The following is a 21,936-nucleotide window of genomic DNA, read 5'->3' on the forward strand; positions in this document are numbered from 1 at the left end:
TCAAGTGTGTTTTCTTGTGTCTTCACTGAAGTGAAGGCTGAGTTTGGTCACACCACCATAAAGCAGGTTGTGTCAAATGTCTTCCATTATGGATAATGTAGGCAACATGCTTCTGTGACCCTTCGATGCAGCAGAAATGTTTTCTGAACTCTTCCCCAGATGTGTGGTTTGATGCAATCCTGTCTCTGGGCTCTACAGGCAGTTTCTGCTTTCACCTCAGGGCTTGGTCTTTGCTCTAATATGTATTATCCGCTATCAAACCTTTTATTAAGACGTGTGTGCCTTTCCAAATCATACCCATTCAGTTGAATTTGCCACAGGTTAGCTTCATCCGAAGTGAAGTAACATCTTCAAGCAATATGAATGCTCCTGAGCTCAATTTCAATGGTCCCAGATAAGGGTATGAATACTTATGGAATTAAGTTTTTTTTATCTGTAATAAATTTGCATAGGGTTTTTTTGTTTTTGTTTCTGCTTTACCATTATGGTGAATGTAGTGTAGATTGATGTGAAAAAAGTAATTTAAAGCAGTTTAACATAAGGCTTTAACATGAAAAAAAGCACTATATATATAGTAGTGCCGTCAAACGATTAATCGCAATTACATCCAAAATAAAACTTTGTTTACATGTGTGTGCACATTTATTATGTACATACAAATACACACATACCATGGTATGAAAAATTGTTGGCCCCCTTCCTGATATCTTATTTTTTTGCATGTTTAATGTTAATGTTTCAGATCAAACAAATATAAATATTAGTCAAATATAAAACATGCAGTTTTTAAATTAAGGTTTTTATGAAAGGGAAAACTAAATCCAAAACTACATGGACCTGTGTGAAAAAGTGTTTGCCCCCTAAACCTAATAACTGGTTGGACAACTCTTAGCAGCAACAACTGCAGTCAAGCGTTAGCCAGAACTTGCAATGAAGTCTGTTACAGCACCGTGGAGGAACTTTGGTCCACTCATCTATGCAGAATTATAATTCAGCCACATTGGAGGGTTTTCGAGCATGAACCGCCTTTTTCAGGTCATGTCACAGCATCTCAATAGGATTCAGGTCAGGACTTTGACACTCATTTTGTGTTTCTTCAGCCATTCAGAGGTGGACTTGCTAGTGTGTTACTTTTACGCCAGACGTAATGGGACACACACCTTCCAAAAAGTTCAACTTTTGTTTCATCAATCCACAGAGTGTTTTCCTAAAATTCTTGGGGATCATCAAGATGTTTTCTGGTAAAACCGAGACGAGCCTTTGTTCTTTTTGCTCAGCAGCGGTCTTCGTCTTGCCATGCAGACCATTTTTTGCCCAGTCTCTTTCTTATGGTGGAGTCACTAAACACTGACCTTAAATGAGGCAAAAGAGGCCTGCAGTTCTTTGGATGTTGTTGTGGGGTCTGGTGAACTCTTGGATGAGTTGTCTTCTTCACACAGGGCCATGTAGTTTTGGATTTTGTTTTCCCTTAATAATAAAAAACCTTCATTTTAGAAAACTCCATATTGTGTTTACTTGTGTTATCTTTGACTAATATTTAAATTAGTTTGATGATCTGAATGATCATTAAAGTGTGACAAACATGCAAAAATAAACATGATTATATAAAGACATCACACTGTTTATATTTTTTGGATCGAAAGATTGAGTAGCTTAAAAGAAATAAAGAAATGGAAAATTTTCTCATCAATATCTCTCAACCAATCTCTAATGTTTGCGTCTTTACATAAACTGGCTTTATGACCAGTGCCTTGTGTTCCTTTTGTTGAGTGGACGTGCCGCAAAAGCACGTATTGTACATTTGATCCTAGCTGCCATCGAACAAAAAAAGCCCCTCCTTCTGAAACCGCACGTTTCAGGCCAGTTTATTGCCTACAAGAAGTACAAGGTGAATCCCTCACACAAAGAGCTAGCCAACACATTATATTATGCCAAGATGTTATTCTAATAAAAATAAACTGCTAAATTAAAGATTTCAATCAGTCAGCAGTATTGGTGGTATAAAGATTTAATAGAGGATTTGATCTGCTTGTAAAGATTTGCACAATGTCATCACAGCCATCATGTAATATTACACACATCGTGGTTTGCTGTATATGCTCTTTATGTAGCACAAGCAATGCACACTATCTGAAACACACTGCATCGGCAGTGTTTCAAAGCAATAACAGAAGTCAGTCTGATGGGGAGGCAAAATGGCATCTCTGAAAGTCTTATTTGTTAGGATAATTCACCCAAAAATGAAAGGTAACAACATTATATTGCTGGTTTTCATCTTGCACTACTTGAACCTTTTGCAAAGGTCTCATTTCCATCGTGAAGATAACAAAGTGGGAGGTCCTGCTTCGCCTTAGAGTCGTTTGTCTATCTGCAGGAAGCCGCCTGTTATCTGCCGCGTCCATGCACAGATGACACATGAAACAGTTCCCAGATAGCAGCTGGGGTCTGAATGTTCAGTGGACATTGTAGATTATAATCCAATGGTGGAGAACAACAAAAAGAACAAGCTTGATTTAAACTGAAATGAGGTTTTCCTTTGCACTCCTGCATTACTCAAAATGCTAAAACAGAAGTTAGCAACAGAAATGTGATAAAATACAGTTCCCTACTCTTTAAAATACTTTCTCTTTTCAACCAATATAAAGTGCAGCACACATCCCGGCACAGATACGAGCACAGGCCTTGTTCTTCCTGTCCTGTGACCCAGAGCTGTTTTTCTAGTGAGGTTTAGTCAGGGACTGCTAGTCTTCACTGCTAGCTCTCCATCATTCTCCACTCGTTGGTTTCTGAACTCTCTTCTTTGGAGGCTCTTGGTGTATTCGTCCAAAGTCCTGCCTCCAAGCAACGCTTCACGTGGTATTCTGCCACCTGTTACGAGCGAGAAAGAGGATGTTAATAAATAACAGGAAAAGACGCTTGCAGAACACAAGATCAGTATGAGGAACAGGAAGTGAGCTGTATGCTGAACAGCATAATGATCAAAAATGTTAATAGTTCACACAAAAATTTTAATTCTTTCACAATGTAATCACTCGTGTTGGTCCAAACCTGTATGGGTTTCTTTCTTGCATGCAAAACATGAGAAGAAACTTTGAAGAATTGTTATGCAGCTCTTTTCCATACAATGCAAGTCAATGGTTAAAAATCACATTTGAAATTTACATATTTTATTTTTGTATTTTAGAATGTAATTTATTCCTGTGATCAAAGCTGTATTTTCAGCATCATTACTCCAGTCTTCAGTGTCACATGATCCTTCAGAAATCATTCTAATATGCTGCGGATTTGCTGCAAAAAAGTATAAAATCTAAAAGAACAAAATTTTTCTGACTCTTAACCTTTAAATGGTACTGTAAGAAGCTGTTTGGTCTACATTTATGGTGCCCTTTGTGTCATTTTGGAGCTTGAAAGTCCCTGGTCCCAATTCAGTTTTATTATATGTAAAGGAGCAGCATGAACATTCTTCAAAATATCTAAATTTGTTCTTCTATGGAAGAAAATGAGTCGTACAGGGTTGGAACAACATGAGGGTGAATAAATGGCATAATGTTTTAATATTTGTGTGATCTATCCCGTAATAATCCACTCTCACGCAGATCTACAGGGCAGGAAGAGGGATTATAGGTCAGCCTGGATTCTGATGAAAGCAATGCTGTTGCAGATTAAAGCTATTATGCAATTCTTCCTGTGTCTCTTGGCTCTAATTCAGCTCGTCTGTGTTGGGTTCAGAGCGTGTGCTCTCTGTGGTGACAAGTGAAAGTGAATGAGGAATGTTTAAGAACCTGAAAAATGTGCTTAACCCCTAAATGACCCTAAAACACACCATCATGTTTTGGTCAGACAACGCTGCATACTTCCTAAAGCTGTAACCAACAACCATTTATTATTCAAAAATTAATAAAAAATAATTAGTGCTGTCAAATGATTAATCGCATCCAAAATAAAATTGGACAAAATTGTGTATATTTATTATGTATATATTTATACAAACACAAGCATAAATATATATAAGAAAAATATGTTATGTTTACATATTAAATATATGTAAAATATAATAATATAAATATAAAAATGTATATACACGTAAATATTTTCAAAACATATACAGAATGTGTGTATATTAATATATAGATAATAAATAAACACAGTACACACACAAATATTATGTGAACAAAAACTGTTATATTGGATGCGATTAATCGCGATTAATCACTTGACAGCACTAATGATAATAAAGGAAGACAAAGCAGGACCTGACTGAGATTGGTTGACAGGTTGTGATGTTTTACAGTGTTACCTGCGGGTTCATGCTGCTCAGCACGCTCTGAAGAATCTGCATATCCTGCATCTGGATGCATGTTTTCAGCTCCTGCAAAGTCAACATTTGACTCGTTTTAGTTTTCGTGATAGCTACACTAGTATTGAAAAGATAAGTATACTTTTATTTGGCAAGGACACACTGAATTGATCAAAAGTGACAGTAAAAACATAATCATAATATAAATACTATTATTCAAGTAAATGCTGTTCTTTTTAACTTTAAAAATTGATAATTCTGAAATGTTTCTTGAGCAGCAAATCTGTATATTTGAATGATTTCTGAAGGAACGTGTGACACTGAAGACTGCAGTAATGATCCTGAAAATTCACAAGAAAATTTTGCATTTTAAAATATATTACATGCTTTGGTTATTTGCTGACAGTGAGGAACAAAAAAATAAAAAAATTACTTGATTACAGCACATAAAACTGAGAGATTCAATAATCTTTCGTACCGGTGGCAAAGACTCAAAAACCTCCTTGGGGTCGAGCTGACAGCCTGGCGGTGTGTTTTGGTGCACTGTATCCTTTGGGGTTTCTCCTTTTGATTTCATGGTATACTCTTTAACTCTCTGCATAAAGTCGTTGAGTTCTGTGTGGAAGACGTCCAAGTATCCCTCCTGCCCTGCCTTAAAAAGAAGAGAAGAGCAAACCAGATTAAAAATGATTTAAAATGCATTCAGTGCGAAGATGAATGAGGTTTGGATGAATGTGTGAATATGAACTCATAGTCTATATTGCTTTGTTTCCTGGCCTCAAGCCGTCAGTGATGTCATGTCTCTCTCTAGTGGTCACTGACATCATTGCATAACACTCACACTCACTCAGACTGACTACACTAAAAAGCTGAATGTCTGATCCAAAATATTGTGAGATATTATTACAATGTAAGAGTTTCTCTATTTTAAACATTTGTAAAGTTTTCCTATTCTTTTATTTCTGTGTTAAAATGTAATTCATTCCTATGATAAAAGCTGAATTTTCAGCAACATTACTCGCATACTTTCAGTGTCACATGACCGTTCAGAATTCATGCTAACATGATGACCTGCTGCTCAAGAAACATTTATGATTATTACCAATGTTGAAAACAGCTGTGCTGCTTAATATTTCTGTGGAAATCGCAATACACTGGCACTCAAAAGTTGAATAGTAAAATAGTAATAATGGTATGTTTTTGCTTAAAAAACTAAAATAAAAATACAATACATTTATTTTAATTATACTGACATTAATAATGTTACAAAATAATTCTATATCAATACAAAGAATCCTTACAATTCAAACTGGATCATTTTAGAGCTGTAAAGTGCTGGAAATATTTGTTTTGAAATGCTTGAAAGTCATTGAAAAAATTTCTCTCAAAAAAGGTCGTACAAACCCTGAAATGAATAATGTAATAACATTCAACTATTTCTGCAAAACATCATTACAGCTAGCATTAATACCTCTGGTTTTCTGCTGTACGTCAGCACTGTTTATAACAGAGAATTTTGTGCAAAACTTGAATGATTCGAAGATCCAAAGACTAAAGAATACCCAAGACGTGTAACTCGTATAGTTCTGAATGGGGAAAACTGCAACGCTCAATATGTTCACTCAATCGCAGGAAGCCCGCCTTCTGAGCAAAAGAGCCAATCCCCAATTGCTGCATCACTGCACCTGCCTGAAGTCCCGGTTACTAAAGAAACAGTCAATGTTCTGAGATGTGCACCTAAGACTGAGAAACAAGCTTTTTTTTTTTAAAGCTATTTGAGCAGAATTATCTACTTTATGATACAGTTGTCAGATTTCATTGATGATTTCGAATATGAAATTTAATCGTAAGCTTGGTGACCATTTTTGGAGAATTTGATGTTTCCCTATTCAAAAAAGAGAGAGGAGCTGCACTTGTATACCTGAGCGGTGTTTGAAAGATGGCAGCCGAGTGAGATGACTTGTCTTAAAGGGACTTTGTTAGATCTTGCAGCAGCCTTATTTATTGTGCTGTGAATTCAAACGCGTCTCACTGGATTTGTGCAGCAACGGTGTCGCGAATTCAACTTTGCTTCCTGAATAAAGCTATTCTGAGCCTAGGCAATTTGTTTGCATTGCAATCCGAGCTGATAAACGGGTGAGAACATAAGGATTACGAAAACCATTAATTATTTTTGGTAATTATTGTAATAGTATAAAAACTTCACAAATCACGGGAAGGAGGAGGCGGGAACCGGCGGACATTCAAACCAAGACTTTAATAATAAAATAAACACAAAATAGCGCGACAGCCTCTCGCGGACGATTGTCGCGCACAAACAAAACCCAAACACAAAATAAAATCCAGGTCTGGTCCTCTCTCATCCTTCACGGTCGTCGCTCCTCTTTTTTATATCCTTCCAATCTCCTCGGTGGGACTCGAGACCGGTGAGTGGAACATTTCCCAATCACGCTCTCATTTCCAAATCACTCCACCAGCCTCGCTCTGTTCCCACGGCTCTCTGCCCCGCCCCACTCGTCACAATTATCATTTTATTTCAGTTAGTTTTCAATGACTGTTGTTAGTTTCATTTTGTTTACTAAATAGTTTAGTTTTTTGAATATTTTGTCATTTTTATTTCAGTTCATGAATTAGTTCTTTCATCAGTAATTTTTGTCTTTGTTTTAGTTTACGAAAATAACCTTCATTTCATTGCGGTCCGAGCTGATTAATGATCCGTGCTGTTTGAGCTGTACAGCGTGGACTGGTGCCAGTGCGACTGCTTACAAAATTTAATCGTATCAGCAGAAAATTATTCCACTTAATTATTCCAAACCTTTGACCAGTAGTGTATTTTTTTAATTAACCTTGAGGATAGGGCTGGGTGATATTTCTTATGATATGATCAGTGTTGTAGTGAAGACGAGCTTGTTCGATTCAGAGTCAAAATCAAGTTCAGAGAGGGTTGAGTCCAAGTCAAGATCAGTTCAGAGAGGGTTGAGTCCAAATTAAGATCGAGTTCAGAAAGGGCTGAGTCCGAGTCAAGACCGAGTTCAGAGAGGGTTGAGTCAGAGTTAAGACTGAGACCAGAGAGGGTTGAGTCCGAGTTAAGATCAGTTCAGAGAGGGTTGAGTCCGAGTCAAGATCAGTTCAGAGAGGGTTGAGTCCGAGTTAAGATCAGTTCAGAGAGGGTTGAGTCAGAGTTAAGACTGAGACCAGAGAGGGTTGAGTCAGAGTTAAGACTGAGACCAGAGAGGGTTGAGTCCGAGTCAAGATCAGTTCAGAGAGGGTTGAGTCCGAGTCAAGATCAGTTCAGAGAGGGTTGAGTCCGAGTCAAGATCAGTTCAGAGAGGGTTGAGTCCGAGTCAAGATCAGTTCAGAGAGGGTTGAGTCCAAATTAAGATCGAGTTCAGAAAGGGTGGAGTCCAAATTAAGATCGAGTTCAGAAAGGGCTGAGTTCGAGTCAAGACCGAGTTCAGAGAGGGTTGAGTCTGAGTCAAGACCGAGTTCAGAGAGGGTTGAGTCCGAGTTAAGATCAGTTCAGAGAGGGTAGAGTCCGAGTTAAGATCAGTTCAGAGAGGGTTGAGTCCGAGTCAAGATCAGTTCAGAGAGGGTTGAGTCCGAGTCAAGATCAGTTCAGAGAGGGTTGAGTCCGAGTCAAGATCAGTTCAGAGAGGGTTGAGTCCGAGTCAAGATCAGTTCAGAGAGGGTTGAGTCCGAGTCAAGATCAGTTCAGAGAGGGTTGAGTCAGAGTTAAGACTGAGACCAGAGAGGGTTGAGTCAGAGTTAAGACTGAGACCAGAGAGGGTTGAGTCAGAGTTAAGACTGAGACCAGAGAGGGTTGAGTCCGAGTTAAGATCAGTTCAGAGAGGGTAGAGTCCGAGTCAAGATCAGTTCAGAGAGGGTTGAGTCCGAGTCAAGATCAGTTCAGAGAGGGTTGAGTCCAAATTAAGATCGAGTTCAGAAAGGGTTGAGTCGGAGTCAAGACCGAGTTCAGAGAGGGTTGAGTCCGAGTTAAGATCAGTTCAGAGAGGGTTGAGTCCGAGTCAAGATCAGTTCAGAGAGGGTTGAGTCCGAGTTAAGATCAGTTCAGAGAGGGTTGAGTCAGAGTTAAGACCGAGACCAGAGAGGGTTGAGTCTGAGTCAAGACCGAGTTCAGAGAGGGTTGAGTCCGAGTTAAGATCAGTTCAGAGAGGGTTGAGTCCGAGTCAAGATCAGTTCAGAGAGGGTTGAGTCCGAGTTAAGATCAGTTCAGAGAGGGTAGGGTCCGAGTCAAGATCAGTTCAGAGAGGGTTGAGTCCGAGTCAAGATCAGTTCAGAGAGGGTTGAGTCAGAGTTAAGACTGAGACCAGAGAGGGTTGAGTCCGAGTTAAGATCAGTTCAGAGAGGGTAGAGTCCGAGTCAAGATCAGTTCAGAGAGGGTTGAGTCCGAGTCAAGATCAGTTCAGAGAGGGTTGAGTCCAAATTAAGATCGAGTTCAGAAAGGGCTGAGTCTGAGTCAAGACCGAGTTCAGAGAGGGTTGAGTCGGAGTCAAGACCGAGTTCAGAGAGGGTTGAGTCCGAGTTAAGATCAGTTCAGAGAGGGTTGAGTCCGAGTCAAGATCAGTTCAGAGAGGGTTGAGTCCGAGTTAAGATCAGTTCAGAGAGGGTTGAGTCAGAGTTAAGACCGAGACCAGAGAGGGTTGAGTCAGAGTTAAGATCAGTTCAGAGAGGGTTGAGTCCGAGTCAAGATCAGTTCAGAGAGGGTTGAGTCAGAGTTAAGGCAGAGACCAGAGAGGGTTGAGTCCAAATTAAGACCGAGACCAGAGAGGGTTGGTTTCGAGTCAAGATCAAGTTCAGTGAGGGTTGAGTCAGAGTCAAGACCGAGTTCAGAAAGGGTTGACTCCAAGTCAAGATCGAGTTCAGTGAGGGTTGAGTCCGAGTTAAGACAGAGACCAAAGAGGGTTGGGTCTGAGTCAAGTCCGAGAACAGAAAGGGCTAAGTCCGAGTCAAGACAGAGACCAGAGAGGGTTGTGTCCGAGTTAAGATCGAGCTTAGAGAGGGTTGAGTCCGAGTCACGACCGAGTTCGGAGAGGGTTGAGTCAGAGTCAAGATTATTCAAAAAGTTGCATGAACATTAAAATTGGTACCATATTCAAACAGTATATAAAATATATAGGGGTGCTCGATAAATATCATCCGGTAATTAATGCGCATCCCGTCAGTAAAGCCGGTTATGTAATCAGCGGTAAATTCCATCAGGTGCATGATTTCACATAGAGCAGCTGTTACTACACAGATCTGTTGATTTGCGCAGCTTGTCAGTTAACTGTCAGTTTACTGACTAGATGCGCATTAAATTATGCGCATATGTTTAGTTTTATTCTGTATACTATCTATTAGCCTATAAAACAGAATTTATACTTAGCTGTTGCATTGTGTACCCTTTTCACCTTTTTGCAGAATGAAAAAAAAAACTCTGAAAACATGCTTGCACGTTTTTATTTTAGTGTAATTTCATAGATAAAAAAAAAAGTTGTTTACATGCATCTTAAGGATCCCTAATTGTGAATGTGAGGTGGGGGCGGCACGATCGTGCTCTGCCTAGAGCGGCATTTTAGCTTGCACCAGCCCTGGACATGATCATGCGCATCTAGTCAGTAAATCTATTTCAGTGATTACCGCTAAATCGCCATCACCTGCTTTCAAATGGAGAGGCATTTAAAGTCAGAGCTGTAGATCATTGATAAGCTACGCAATATCGCGTATATTATAATGAACATGATATTGCATAGCTTGTCAGTGATCTACGGCTGAACCAGATTTACTGACTAGATGCGCATGATCATATCATTAGATATATCACCCAGCCCTACTTGGGGAATTGTTTCTGTACCTCCCCCCCTGCTAAATGAGCCATGTACAGTAAGAGATGTGTAATGTATTGTCATCACTGGGAAAAGCACAGCAGAGGTTGAATGTGATGTCAAAACTTACTTTAGCTTTCTGAAAGAACTGACGGAAACAGCCTCGTGGGTCCTGCTGAGTGTTGCGGGCCATTTCCAGAATAAACTGCATGACGACTGCCTGATGAGCCACCTGCTCCATTAACGCCTCTTTCTGCAGAAGATCCAGACAGTCAGGATAGTCAGGACCTAGTAGTAGGTCGTGGAGGCACACACTAGTACATACTGCAGAAACAGTACAGCTTGTGTGCACTCACTTGCTCTGCCTTCAGACGGAAGCACCACAGGATCAGGTAATTGGCCGTTTCTTCACAGATGAGATGGTGGTACTCTGCTAGAAAGCGCTGACTATCATCCCATCTCCTCAACATACCTGTCCAGTCAGAACAGAGAGGACAACCTCCATTCAGATGAACAATCTCCATTAATAAACACACAAGTCAAGATCTGTGACTTACCAAAATGTTTCAAGAGTTCTTCATTACGCTGGACGAAGCTTATGTTCTTATCGTGATGGGATTCATTAGGCCAAGACTGTGAACTGTTTATGATACTCTAGGAAACAATGAGAAAAAAGGGCACATGTACACTTATAATATAATAAGTGAAACTAGACCACAAAACCAGTCATAAGGGTACATTTATTTCACGTATGTACATACACATATACAGTTGGTACAGAAAGTATTCAGATCCCCTTACATTTTTCACTCTGTTATATTGCAGCCATTTACTAAAATCATTTAAGTTCATTTTTTACCTCATTAATGTACACACAGCACCCCATATTGACCGAAAAACAGAACTGTTGACATTTTTGCAGATTTATTAAGAAAAACTGAAATATCACATGGTCCCAAGTATTCAGACCCTTTGCTGTGACACTCATATATTTAACTCAGGTGCTGTCCATCGTCCTTGAGATGGTTCTACACCTTCATTTGAGTCCAGCTGTGTTTGATTATACTGATTGGACTTGATTAGGAAAGCCACACTACTGTCTATATAAGACCTTACAGTTCACAGAGCATGTCAGAGCAGATGAGAATCATGAGGTCAAAAGAAACCGCCTGAAGAGCTCAGAGACAGAATTGTGGCAAGGCACAGGTCTGGCCAAGGTTACAAAAACATTCCTGCTACACTTAAGGTCCCTAAGAGCACAGTGGCCTCCGTAATCCTTAAACTGAAGATGTTTGGGACGACCAGAACCCTTCCTAGAGCTGGCCATCCGGCAAAACTGAGCTATCGGGGGAGAAGAGCCTTGGTGAGAGAGGTAAAGAAGAACCCAAAGATCACTGTGACTGAGCTCCAGAGATGCAGTCGAGAGGTGGGAGAAAGTTGTAGAAAGTCAACCATCACTGCAGCCCTCCACCAGTGGGGGGTTTATGGCAGAGTGGCCCGACGGAAGCCTCTCCTCAGTGCAAGACACATGAAAGCCCCCATGGAGTTTGCTAAAAAACACCTGAAGGATTCTCTGGTCTGGTGAGACCAAATAGAACTTTTTGGCCTTAATTCTAAGCGGTATGTGTGGAGAAAACCAAGCACTGCTCATCACCTGTCCACTACAGTCCCAACAGTGAAGCATGGTGGTGGCAGCATCAAGCTGTGGGGGTGTTTTTCAGCTGCAGGGACAGGACGACTGGTAGCAATCGAGTGAAAGATGAATGCGGCCAAGCACAGGGATATCCTGGACGAAAACCTTCTCCAGAGTGCTCCGGACCTCTGACTGGCCGAAGGTTCACCTTCCAGCGAGACAATGACCCTAAGCACGCAGCTAAAATAACGAAGGAGTGGCTTCACAACAACTCAGTGACCGTTCTTGAATGACCCAGCCAGAGCTCTGACTTAAACTCAATGGATCATCTCTGGAGAGACTTGAAAATGGCTGTCCACCAACGTTTACCATCCAACCTGACAGAACTGGAGAGGATCTGCAAGGAGGAATGACAGAGGATCCCCAAATCCAGGGGTGAAAAACTTGTTGCATCTTTCCCAAAAAGACTCCTGGCTGTATATGATAAAAAGGTGCTTCTACTAAATACGGAGATGCAAAAATGTCAACAATTCTGTGTTTTTCTGTCAATATGGTGTGCTGTGTGTACATTAATGAGGAAAAAACTAAATGATTTTTGGATGGCTGCAATATAACAAAAAGTGAAAAACTTAAAGGGGTCTGAATACTTTCCATACCCACTGTATAGAAAAATTATAAATGACATGATAAATTTAATATTTTAGCGCTGAATGAAAAGTAATACTTATTGACCGCAAACTTTTGAATGGTAGAGTATATTTAGATGATCAAAAGAAAGAAACATAATTGTAAAGATATTCATATTAGCCCTGTTCCAAAACATCCCATGCCTCTGAAGGGGAAATGGTGCTGTGTGTTTTATACTTTGACTCAGAGCTCAGTGCTGAGATCTCAGTCACAATGCTTTGATAAGTATAAGAGATGAGATACCTTGTCAAACACATCTCGGCTGGCCCCTGGGCACAGAGTGGGGCTCCGTCCCAGCATGCTCTCTTTATGTCTCCACTCCTGCTCGGTCTGCGAGAGCTCTGTGGAGGACGCCAGGGCTCGGGCACGCTCCTGCTCCACAGACTCAGAGCTGTGCAGCTCCAAACCACAGAGCTGATCCTGCGCCTCGGCCAGCTGCCACTGCGACACGATCGAGGCCTTCACACAGCGCTGCTGACTCAGGCACAGAGACGCCTCGCTCTCCACACTGGGCTGTGATGGGACACAGAGAAATAACCCTCACTAAACCTCCAACAAACCATTACAGGCTGCATGGAAGAGTCATACGTTTAGAAAGAACATCACTCTGGTTTTGTAACCAGATTCAATCTTTAATGACAGTGACATTACAAATCTAGTTGCTTTGAACTTGTAACCATCAGGGATGCTGATTTTCACGCTGTTCGTGTTCATTATTATATTTTATTGATATAGTTTATATTTTATATATACAGTTGCAATCAAAATTATTCAACCCCCTTGACCGGCAAGACATTTTTCTGCGGAGAACAACACTTTATGAAAACAATTCAGCAAAGGCATCAGTAAAGTATTAGAGAAAGTTTGTTAATACACTTTTGAGTGATTCTGAGAATGGAACATTGAATCATGATAAAATTCTAATTGGCTCTAAACATTCATGTTCAAAATTAATCAACCCCCTTTGTGCAGAGGGCTTTAAAAAAGCTGTCAATCAAAATGTACTTGTCAGGCTCGGGCCGAAACCTGTCGGGCTCGGGTCCTGTCGGGCCTAACTTTTAAGGCCCGATTACAGCTCTAGTGAGAGGTGTAGTTCAGTTTTAGTAAAGCTCTTCTATAGAGTCTGGGAACATGACGTCAGCAACGCAATGCATTCTGGGACTTTAGGACACGGACGCTGCTGTATGTATTGTATTGGATTGATAATAGACTGTTTTGTTTGCTCTGTACAGCTAAAAAATAAGTTACAATGGTAAAACTTTGTTGTGTAATTAACTGACATACGGCATGGAAAAATAATTTGAATGGAGTGCGATTTTTCAGCTTTCCCGCTGGAAAACTGCACCTTGAACTCAGGTCTCCGGGGTAATAAAGCGGCGTCACATTGCTTGGTTAGCAGCAGTAAGAAGGAAACGAAGGATTGTCCCTTTGGTCTGATATACACATATGTATGTGCATTTATATATATATATATATAAATATTCAAACACGTACGTTATATAAACAACTTTTTTTTGGATGTGATTAATCGATTTGACAGACTTAACGTTACATTAAATGTTACCTATGCATGAACCACATCTCCTGCATTATCAGTGTTATGCATATTGCATACCACCTGTTACAGTAATAAACGGCAAAATTGATCAATTCTGTATCTCTTTATTTGTGCATCATAACACACTGAGGTTAATTTGTACAGTTTACAATAACGCATATTAAAAAGTAAAGGGGCAGTTTAACTCACTCGTTGATGCGGAAAATTTGTAGGTTCTGCACCCATCCATTTGTAAATTGCAGGTGAGACTCGAGAGATTTATCATTTTTAAACTGATCAGAGGTGTACGCTCTGACACTACAAACAAGGTAAGAAAACACCTTGGGGAAGGTTACGAGTGGCAGCTCTTTAAGATCATCCGAACACTCTTTGTGTTCGTGCAGATTGAGTTTGTTGATTGTATTGATTTTTTTCTAAATACCGCATCTTTGCTTCCTTGTTGAGTTTTTCTTTATATGTAATCTTACACTTGATCTGTATGTCATGTCACTTTCACTGATAAGCGTGTCCCCAAAAATGGCTGCGACTACCCAGAATGCAATGCGCAGTGACGTAGTTTCCCAAGCTCTATAGGGTTGTGTGAGTGCTTGAGCTGTTAGCAAGTTGTGCTTTATCAATGCTGTCATGAATTTACAGACCACTGTGTGATGGATAACAAAAACAGGAAACAGAGGATGATAAAGGCCCATGAAGTGAATCCATGCATTTTTGTAAGATAAATATCCATATCTAATATCATACCATAACGTAATAAACACCTTTTTCTCACTTCTGCTGACTGAGGGGAACTGGATGATGCTCAGGCTGAAGATGGTTTGGAAGAGCAAGGACTGTTTTTAATATAACTTTGATTGGATTATTCTGAAAAAGTAAGTCACACACCTACAGTAGGATGCTTCGAGAGTGAGAAGAAGATGGACGCATTTCATTCTCTGGTCAACTAACCCTTTAAAGAGGACGAACTGAGCATTATATTATTACATGTTAGTTATATTTATTTTACAAATATAAATGACATAGGCCTATTTTGTTTTTAATACATTCATTTTTTATCATTTACATTGAGTTAACTAATTAATGTTGAATATTTGTCTATTTTTACACACACACACACATATATATATATATATATATATATATATATATATATATATATATATACACACACATATACATACACACACAAGTGATTTTGGGACAAAAGTGATTTCTCTCTCTCTCTCTCTTTCTCTCTCTCACTCTCTCTCTCTCTCTCTCTCTCTCTCTGTAGGTGTGTAAATAAAGTGCCAACTTTAATGTTTCAAATAAAATGTCATAATATGTTTCAAGATCAAACACAACCTCATATTGATTTAAAGAGCAAGCACAAGGCATTGAGGTGTGATTGAAGCGCTCGTGAACTTTGTGAGTACCTCTTGTGGGTGTGCGCGGGGCATGGTTTCCTTTCGGTCCGGTTCAGCTTGAAACACGCCGCCTCCAAACCACTCCATCTCCGTAGACGTCTTCTGCTGTTTATATCGCTCACGACCCGACAAACACCCGCAGTCCTCTAGTATGTAAGCCAGCAGAGAGAGTTATTTTCAGGTTATAACATCAGCAGTCCTCTCTGCAGCTCTTTTTAGCTCCTTATGACAACTTCCGTGCGCTGACGCACGCACGCGTCACGTGATGTTAGACGCTGCTCACATGAAATGTTATATTTTTTATATTAAATTAGATTTGTTTGGACATTTTTTAGCATATTTGGAGCAATAAACATTTGGAACAAAAACTATAAATAAATAAATACATTATTTTTTAGATGCTTTCGTAATTGGTTATTATTATTATATTATTACATTTTAAGTCTCAACATCATTATACTTTGAAACATTTCAGGACTTAATAAATAAATAAAGGTAAGAAAAATAATTAAAGTTTAAGTTAAAGTAAACTACTTTTAAAAAGTTAAAATCTACTTTAGGATTTACTACTGCACATGAATCAAATATAATTTTGCATTGTGGTTTAACTATATAGCATTTTGTTTTTATGATTACAGTAAACCACATCCAAAGAAAATCAGCAGCCTATAATAGTCTAATAATATTTTTTAACAGCGTTAATTGACAAAATTTGTTTTTGAAAACGAATGGATGTTTAAACCGTTCACTCCTCAATAGATGGCGCCACAACTCCGTTCTGCGATTGATTTGTCATTTTATCACACAAGACTCGTTGCGTCCCTTAAAAATAAAAATATTACTGTTGCACATTTAATTTGAGGTCGCACAATCATTGCATGCTGACAGCCGTTTTGCCTCTGCATTAAATAAAGTATTTCAAGCGAACTCGCGAGAATATTCGCGTGTCACAGTATTACATGTCTATAATAAACATTCCCCGAGTTTAATGGTTCCGCCCGGATATATGGACAGATTCCTCCAACACACGTCGGCTGACATCAACGTTATTTAGGTAAGTTGAATAGTCGTAATTAACACTGACTCATTCAAAACATATAAATATAATCGTTTTGTTTTTAACACGAGTAGTTGTCATCGAGCTGATGTCTCGTGGATAGCACACTCGTGTTTTTATGCTCGCACACATTAGCCGCTTCACTGATGATATTCATGTATTATGAGTTGCAACGTGAGTGAAAAACGTGAACAAATGTCATTTTAAGGGAATGTTGAATGTTCTCGTTTCAAAACGTAGAAATTAAGTTATGTCGTTTTGATCGACTATTAAAGTTTATGTGGAAGTGAAAGATTTTAATTAGTTATTTTGTTCTTACCGAAAGTCATTCAAGTTTAGTTTTCACTTATGTATATTTATTCAGAATGTTTTGGAACTGTCATGTTCAATGGCATTTATATCGTATAATAAATACCAAGCAATGCATTAGATTAAATGTGTCATTGTGTGAAGAGGTGTGAGTGTAACTGTAAATGAGTAATAACGGAAATCACGGCGGTGGGTGTAACGTTATCTGAGCGCGTCCTGATGCGGAGCTGCTCGCGTGCCTCTATTGTCTGCGTCCTGCGTCCCTCACGCGCTCTCAGAACAACACAAGCGCGAGCTAACGCCAATCGAGCGAAGCGTCCCGCTGCACACACACACACACACACACACACACACACACACACAAATTCATTTGATTGCTTTCATTTGGATCTGAAAGACATTATAAAGAAAACAAGATCCACATACTCTGGGACAGTGGTGGACGAAGTACACAAATCAAGTACTTGAGTAAAAGTACAGATACATATGGTAAAATATTACTCCAGTAAAAGTAAAAGTACTCCTTTTTCAATTTTACTCAAGTGAAAGTACAAAAGTACTCAATTTTTTATGTACTTAAGTAAAAAAGTACTGCAAGATAGATGTTTGCAATTTTACATAGGCTACTTAATTTAATTTTATATTAGCACATTTTTTTATAATCCTACTGCTCAAAATACCTGTGATTTTCTCCAAAATAACCACTATATGAAGTCAAAATATATTTTTGTTGTTGATATGGACTACGCTGATGAGAGTAATGTTCACTGTGAAGCTTACACTGTGATGTACCTGAGAGTAAACAGAGATGACCATCTGATTTTCACCAGTAAGAACAAAGTATTTTAAAGTTAGTTGTTTTACAGAACATCAAAGTTACAGTACAGACAAAAGTTTGGAAAACTCATACAAAGAGTTTTCTTTATTTTCATGACTATGAAGATTGTAGAGTCACACTGAAGGCATCAAGGGCTATTTGACCAAGAAGGAGAGTGATGAGGTGCTGCGCCAGATGACCTGGCCTCCACAGTCACCGGACCTGAACCCAATCCAGATGGTTTAGGGGTGAGCTGGACCTCAGACAGAAGGAAAAAGAACCAACAAGTGCTAAGCATCTCTCGGGGAACTCCTTCAAGACTGTTGGAAGACCATTTCAGGTTACTACCTCTTGAAGCTCATCAAGAGAATGCCAAGAGTGTGCAAAACAGTAATCAAAGCAAAAGAAGAACCTAGAATATGACATATTTTCAGTTGTTTCACACTTTTTTGTTATGTATATAATTCCACATGTGTTAATTCATAGTTTTGATGCCTTCAGTGTGAATCTACAATTTTCATAGTCATGAAAATAAAGAAAACTCTTTGAATGAGAAGGTGTGTCCAAACTTTTGGTCTGTACTGTATATATGACATGATAATAAGGCCTGAATTTAGGAAGAACATTTTAAGGAAAAAAATAATTAAAAAAAATTCATAATGATTTTTTCCTTCTCAAATCTTGTCTGTGGTTTAAAAACACCCCTGGCCAAACGGGGTGCATCTCTTCCCCTCTTTGATAATTACTGTAGTTACCATGCTCTGAACATCACATCCTTTCTTTTCTAACCAGATGTAATCTATCTATCTATCTATCTATCTATCTATCTATCTATATATATATATATATATATATATATATATGTGTGTGTGGCTGAATAAAAATATTTGGACATTTATAAAAATTACATCAACTTAGCACCAACAAGCTTGTTAGCTAGACAGTTAGTATTCAGCTAACAATATTTACTTATTTTCAGTACGATGAACATTCATTTCTGTCTACTCGTCTAGTTAATCCAAACAATATACATATGTATAACGTTACTGTCGATAAACAATATAAAAACAGACGTCACATAGGACATTTCAATAAAACTGTTAACATTACGGCAGCGGTGAATTTGAACATGCATGAGTTATTGTATTTAATCTGTGTTGTTTTAAGGTTTTGTTGTTGTTGTTTTACCTAAAATTGATGTGTCTGCATCGTCTGCACTCGAGCATTTGAGTGGGCTTAAATAGATCTCTCTTTACAACGGATTTAGTTCCCAAACAACTGACAGTTTTGACCTTAATATGATTTTCAGTTACAATAATTAATCCAAAATTTCGACATAACTTACTTTTAGCAACATCAGACGCACGCGCGCTCACAAGATCTCCCGGTCCTTACTTCTGGTGACTCGCAGTCTCGCACTTAACGGTTCATTTGAATCAGTGAGTGGTCGACTCCAGAACAGCTGCAATCGGATCATTCTAATTCGTAAACGAATCGTTTGGTGCGATTCGCGATCCGATTTAAAAGTTTCTTTTGAAAAGATTCAGTTCGTTCATGATGCATCAGACACCGCTTCTGCGTGTCGGAGCACGTGATATAGGGAGTAACGATATGTTTTATGAAATGTAGTGAAGTAAAAAGTACGATTTTATGCTTTGGAATGTAGTGAAGTAAAAGTAAAAGTTGCTCAAAATAAAACTACTCCAGTAAAGTACAGATACTTGAAAAATGTACTTAAGTACAGTAACGAAGTAAAGCTACTCCGTTACTGTCCACCACTGCTCTGGGAAGTGTCTTTGGCAAGCTGACAGATCTTCAGTTCGTGGCTAACATACTTGTACAGGTTCTTCCATTTATAATGCTCAACACATTAAGGATAAACAAAACATCTCCGTCTCCATATTTGCATGCTCCCTATGGTGACTGAAACAGAGCAGAATTTTTGCAAGCCTTTTTGCTTTCTTTTTTTTTGCTAAATGGCTTTAGTAAAACAGCCAACAGCGAGAAATATGCTCTTAAAATGGTAAATATAAAAGGAATATGTCAAAGTCATTTATATTTGGAAATCTTCCTGCTGCCAGCTGGTGGCGCTATGACTTTAACTGTGTTTTGGCATGTAGATTTCTTCAGTCCAGCACTTTTATCAACCATATGAAATTTGGTGGAGATTGAATATGGTACGTTCGAGTTAATATAAAGCATTACAATGTCCTATTGTCAACAGGTGGCGCTATGGTTATAATTGAATGTGTTCAGGCCAGGACTCTTATCACACATGTGAAGTTTGTGGAAGATTGGAAATTTAATGCCTGAGTTAATTAAAACTAAAATTAAATTAGTTATAATGAATTATAACATCTTTTATTTCCCATGGCGAGACATCGAAATTTGTCACGGTTCCATGGACACGCCCTCTAACAAAAACTCAAGATTAAGATTTAGACTAAGTTTTTAACAAAAACTCAAGATCTTCGCAATTTAACATCGCAAAGGGCTTTAGATTAGGTGTCCCAAATTTGGTGATGTTTGGTGAGATAAAAGAGTTAAAACGAATACTGTGAGATATTATTTCAATTTCTCATATTGAAATAGGACATTCAAAAATTACACATCAGTTTTTACTCTCAGGAGAAAGTCCTCCAAAATGTTCATCTTGTCAGAACTCATTGTCCACTTAACATATCCTTCTGTATTACATATGCCCCTCATCTGAGAAACCTTTTTTATTCTGTTGATACTTTTGAAAAAGTTTTTAATCAAGTGAATCCGAACATGGTCCTAAGATTTCTAGAAGAAATCAATTAGAAACATCTATTCTAGTCTTCCTTTGATTGCACTTTATTTTCACCATGAATATAGCCTTAGAAGCTGGAATGGCGTTTAAAAGAAAAATTATTTCTCGTATTGATTTTCTGTTTTATTATACGTTTAAAATGTAATTTATTCCTGTGATTTAAAGCTGTATTTTCAGCATCATTACTTCAGTCTTCAGTGTCACATGATCTTCAGAAATCATAATAATATGATTTATTATCAGTGTTGGAAACAGTTGTGCTGCTTCATGTTTTTTTTTTTTTTTTTGTGATTTTTGGAAACTATTTTTTTTTCTGGATTATTTTATGAATCAAACGTTAAAAAGAACAGCATTTATTTAAAATTAGAATCGTTTCTAACTATATGAGTCTTTACTATCACTACATCCTTGATGAATAAAAGTAGTATTCATTACTTTCAAAGTCATTTACTGACTCAACTTTTGAACGGTAGAGCATATAGAAATACAAGATTTCCGTTTTGAATACGTGCTGTTTTTTTATTTCATATTCATAAAAGAAAAAAGTATCATGAAGCATCATGATCTGAAGACTGGAGGAATGATGCTGAAGATTCAGCTGTGATCACAGGAATAAATTACATTTTAATATATTACAATAGAAACTATTCTTTTAAAGTGCAATAAAATTTCACAAAATAACAGGGTTTTCTGTATTTTTTTAACAAATACAACCTCGATGAGCACAAGAAACTTCTGTAAAAAATATAAAAAATATTACTGATCTCAGACTTTTGAATGGTAGTGTAATGATATACTATTTTGACATTTAAATGGGTGAAAATGTAAGTTTTATATATATATATATATATATATATATATATATATATATATATATATATATATATATATATAATTTAAAATGATTTATTTACATATTTTTTTATACAAGTAATATAATTAAAAAAAAATTATATAAGACTTTTCATATAATTGCACACCAATGCTGCATTTATTTGATCAAAAATGCTGTAACAACAGTAATATTGTGATAAAAGTGCTTTTCTGAAAACTGTCACCTCACAACATTCCAAAGCATAATGTCGTACCTTTCACTGCACTCGGTTTCATATTAAATAATCGATGAATACTTACTTACATTAGAAATGTAGTACTCTCTTACTTTTACTCAAGTAACGTACGTTTTACTTAAGTATAAGAAAGTACTACATTTGTAAAGTTCTTAAGTATTAAAGGCAAAAACAGAACAACAACGTTTGATTATATAATGTAGTGCAGTAAAAATGACATCATCTTGCTCTGAAATGTAGTGAAGTTTTACAAAGAAAACGCCCAGTGAATACCCATAGTTCAGTGCTCAGTCAGAGCAGGATGTGATGTCGTGTGTCCAGCAGATGTCAGTGAAGCCCAGAGGAGAGGAGCGAGGGAGGAACCGTCCAGATGTTCCCCCAGGGAGGGAAACGTGTTTGTGTGTGTGAGAGAGACTCAGACTGACACCTGAGGCACTTGTTCAACACCAATCATGTTTACTCTTCAGTCCACAAACTAGGAAAAAA

The 21,936-nt window shown here is 38.1% G+C and overlaps 2 protein-coding genes across 3 annotated transcripts in view; one reads left to right on the plus strand and one right to left on the minus strand.

Moving 5' to 3' along the window:
• Positions 1-1,990: 1,990 nt before the first annotated feature.
• On the minus strand, positions 1,991-15,655 carry LOC113109642 (hsp90 co-chaperone Cdc37-like 1). The gene is made up of 8 exons (XM_026273338.1): positions 15,413-15,655; positions 12,686-12,955; positions 10,680-10,776; positions 10,479-10,594; positions 10,253-10,375; positions 4,776-4,949; positions 4,298-4,369; positions 1,991-2,868 (listed from the first exon to the last, which is right to left on the minus strand). Exons 1-8 carry the CDS (start codon positions 15,488-15,490, stop codon positions 2,755-2,757), a joined length of 1,044 nt encoding a protein of 347 aa, XP_026129123.1. The 5' UTR covers positions 15,491-15,655; the 3' UTR covers positions 1,991-2,754.
• Positions 15,656-16,365: 710 nt separating this feature from the next.
• LOC113109644 (exonuclease mut-7 homolog) overlaps positions 16,366-21,936 on the plus strand; it is a 59,163-nt gene continuing 53,592 nt past the window's right edge. For both annotated transcript variants that reach the window (XM_026273340.1, XM_026273341.1), the window contains exon 1: positions 16,366-16,457. The gene's annotated coding sequence lies outside the window, so the exon portion shown is untranslated. The remainder of the gene's footprint in view (positions 16,458-21,936) is intronic.

This window comes from Carassius auratus, chromosome 10, assembly GCF_003368295.1.
Source record: "Carassius auratus strain Wakin chromosome 10, ASM336829v1, whole genome shotgun sequence".
Lineage (NCBI taxonomy): Eukaryota > Metazoa > Chordata > Actinopteri > Cypriniformes > Cyprinidae > Carassius > Carassius auratus.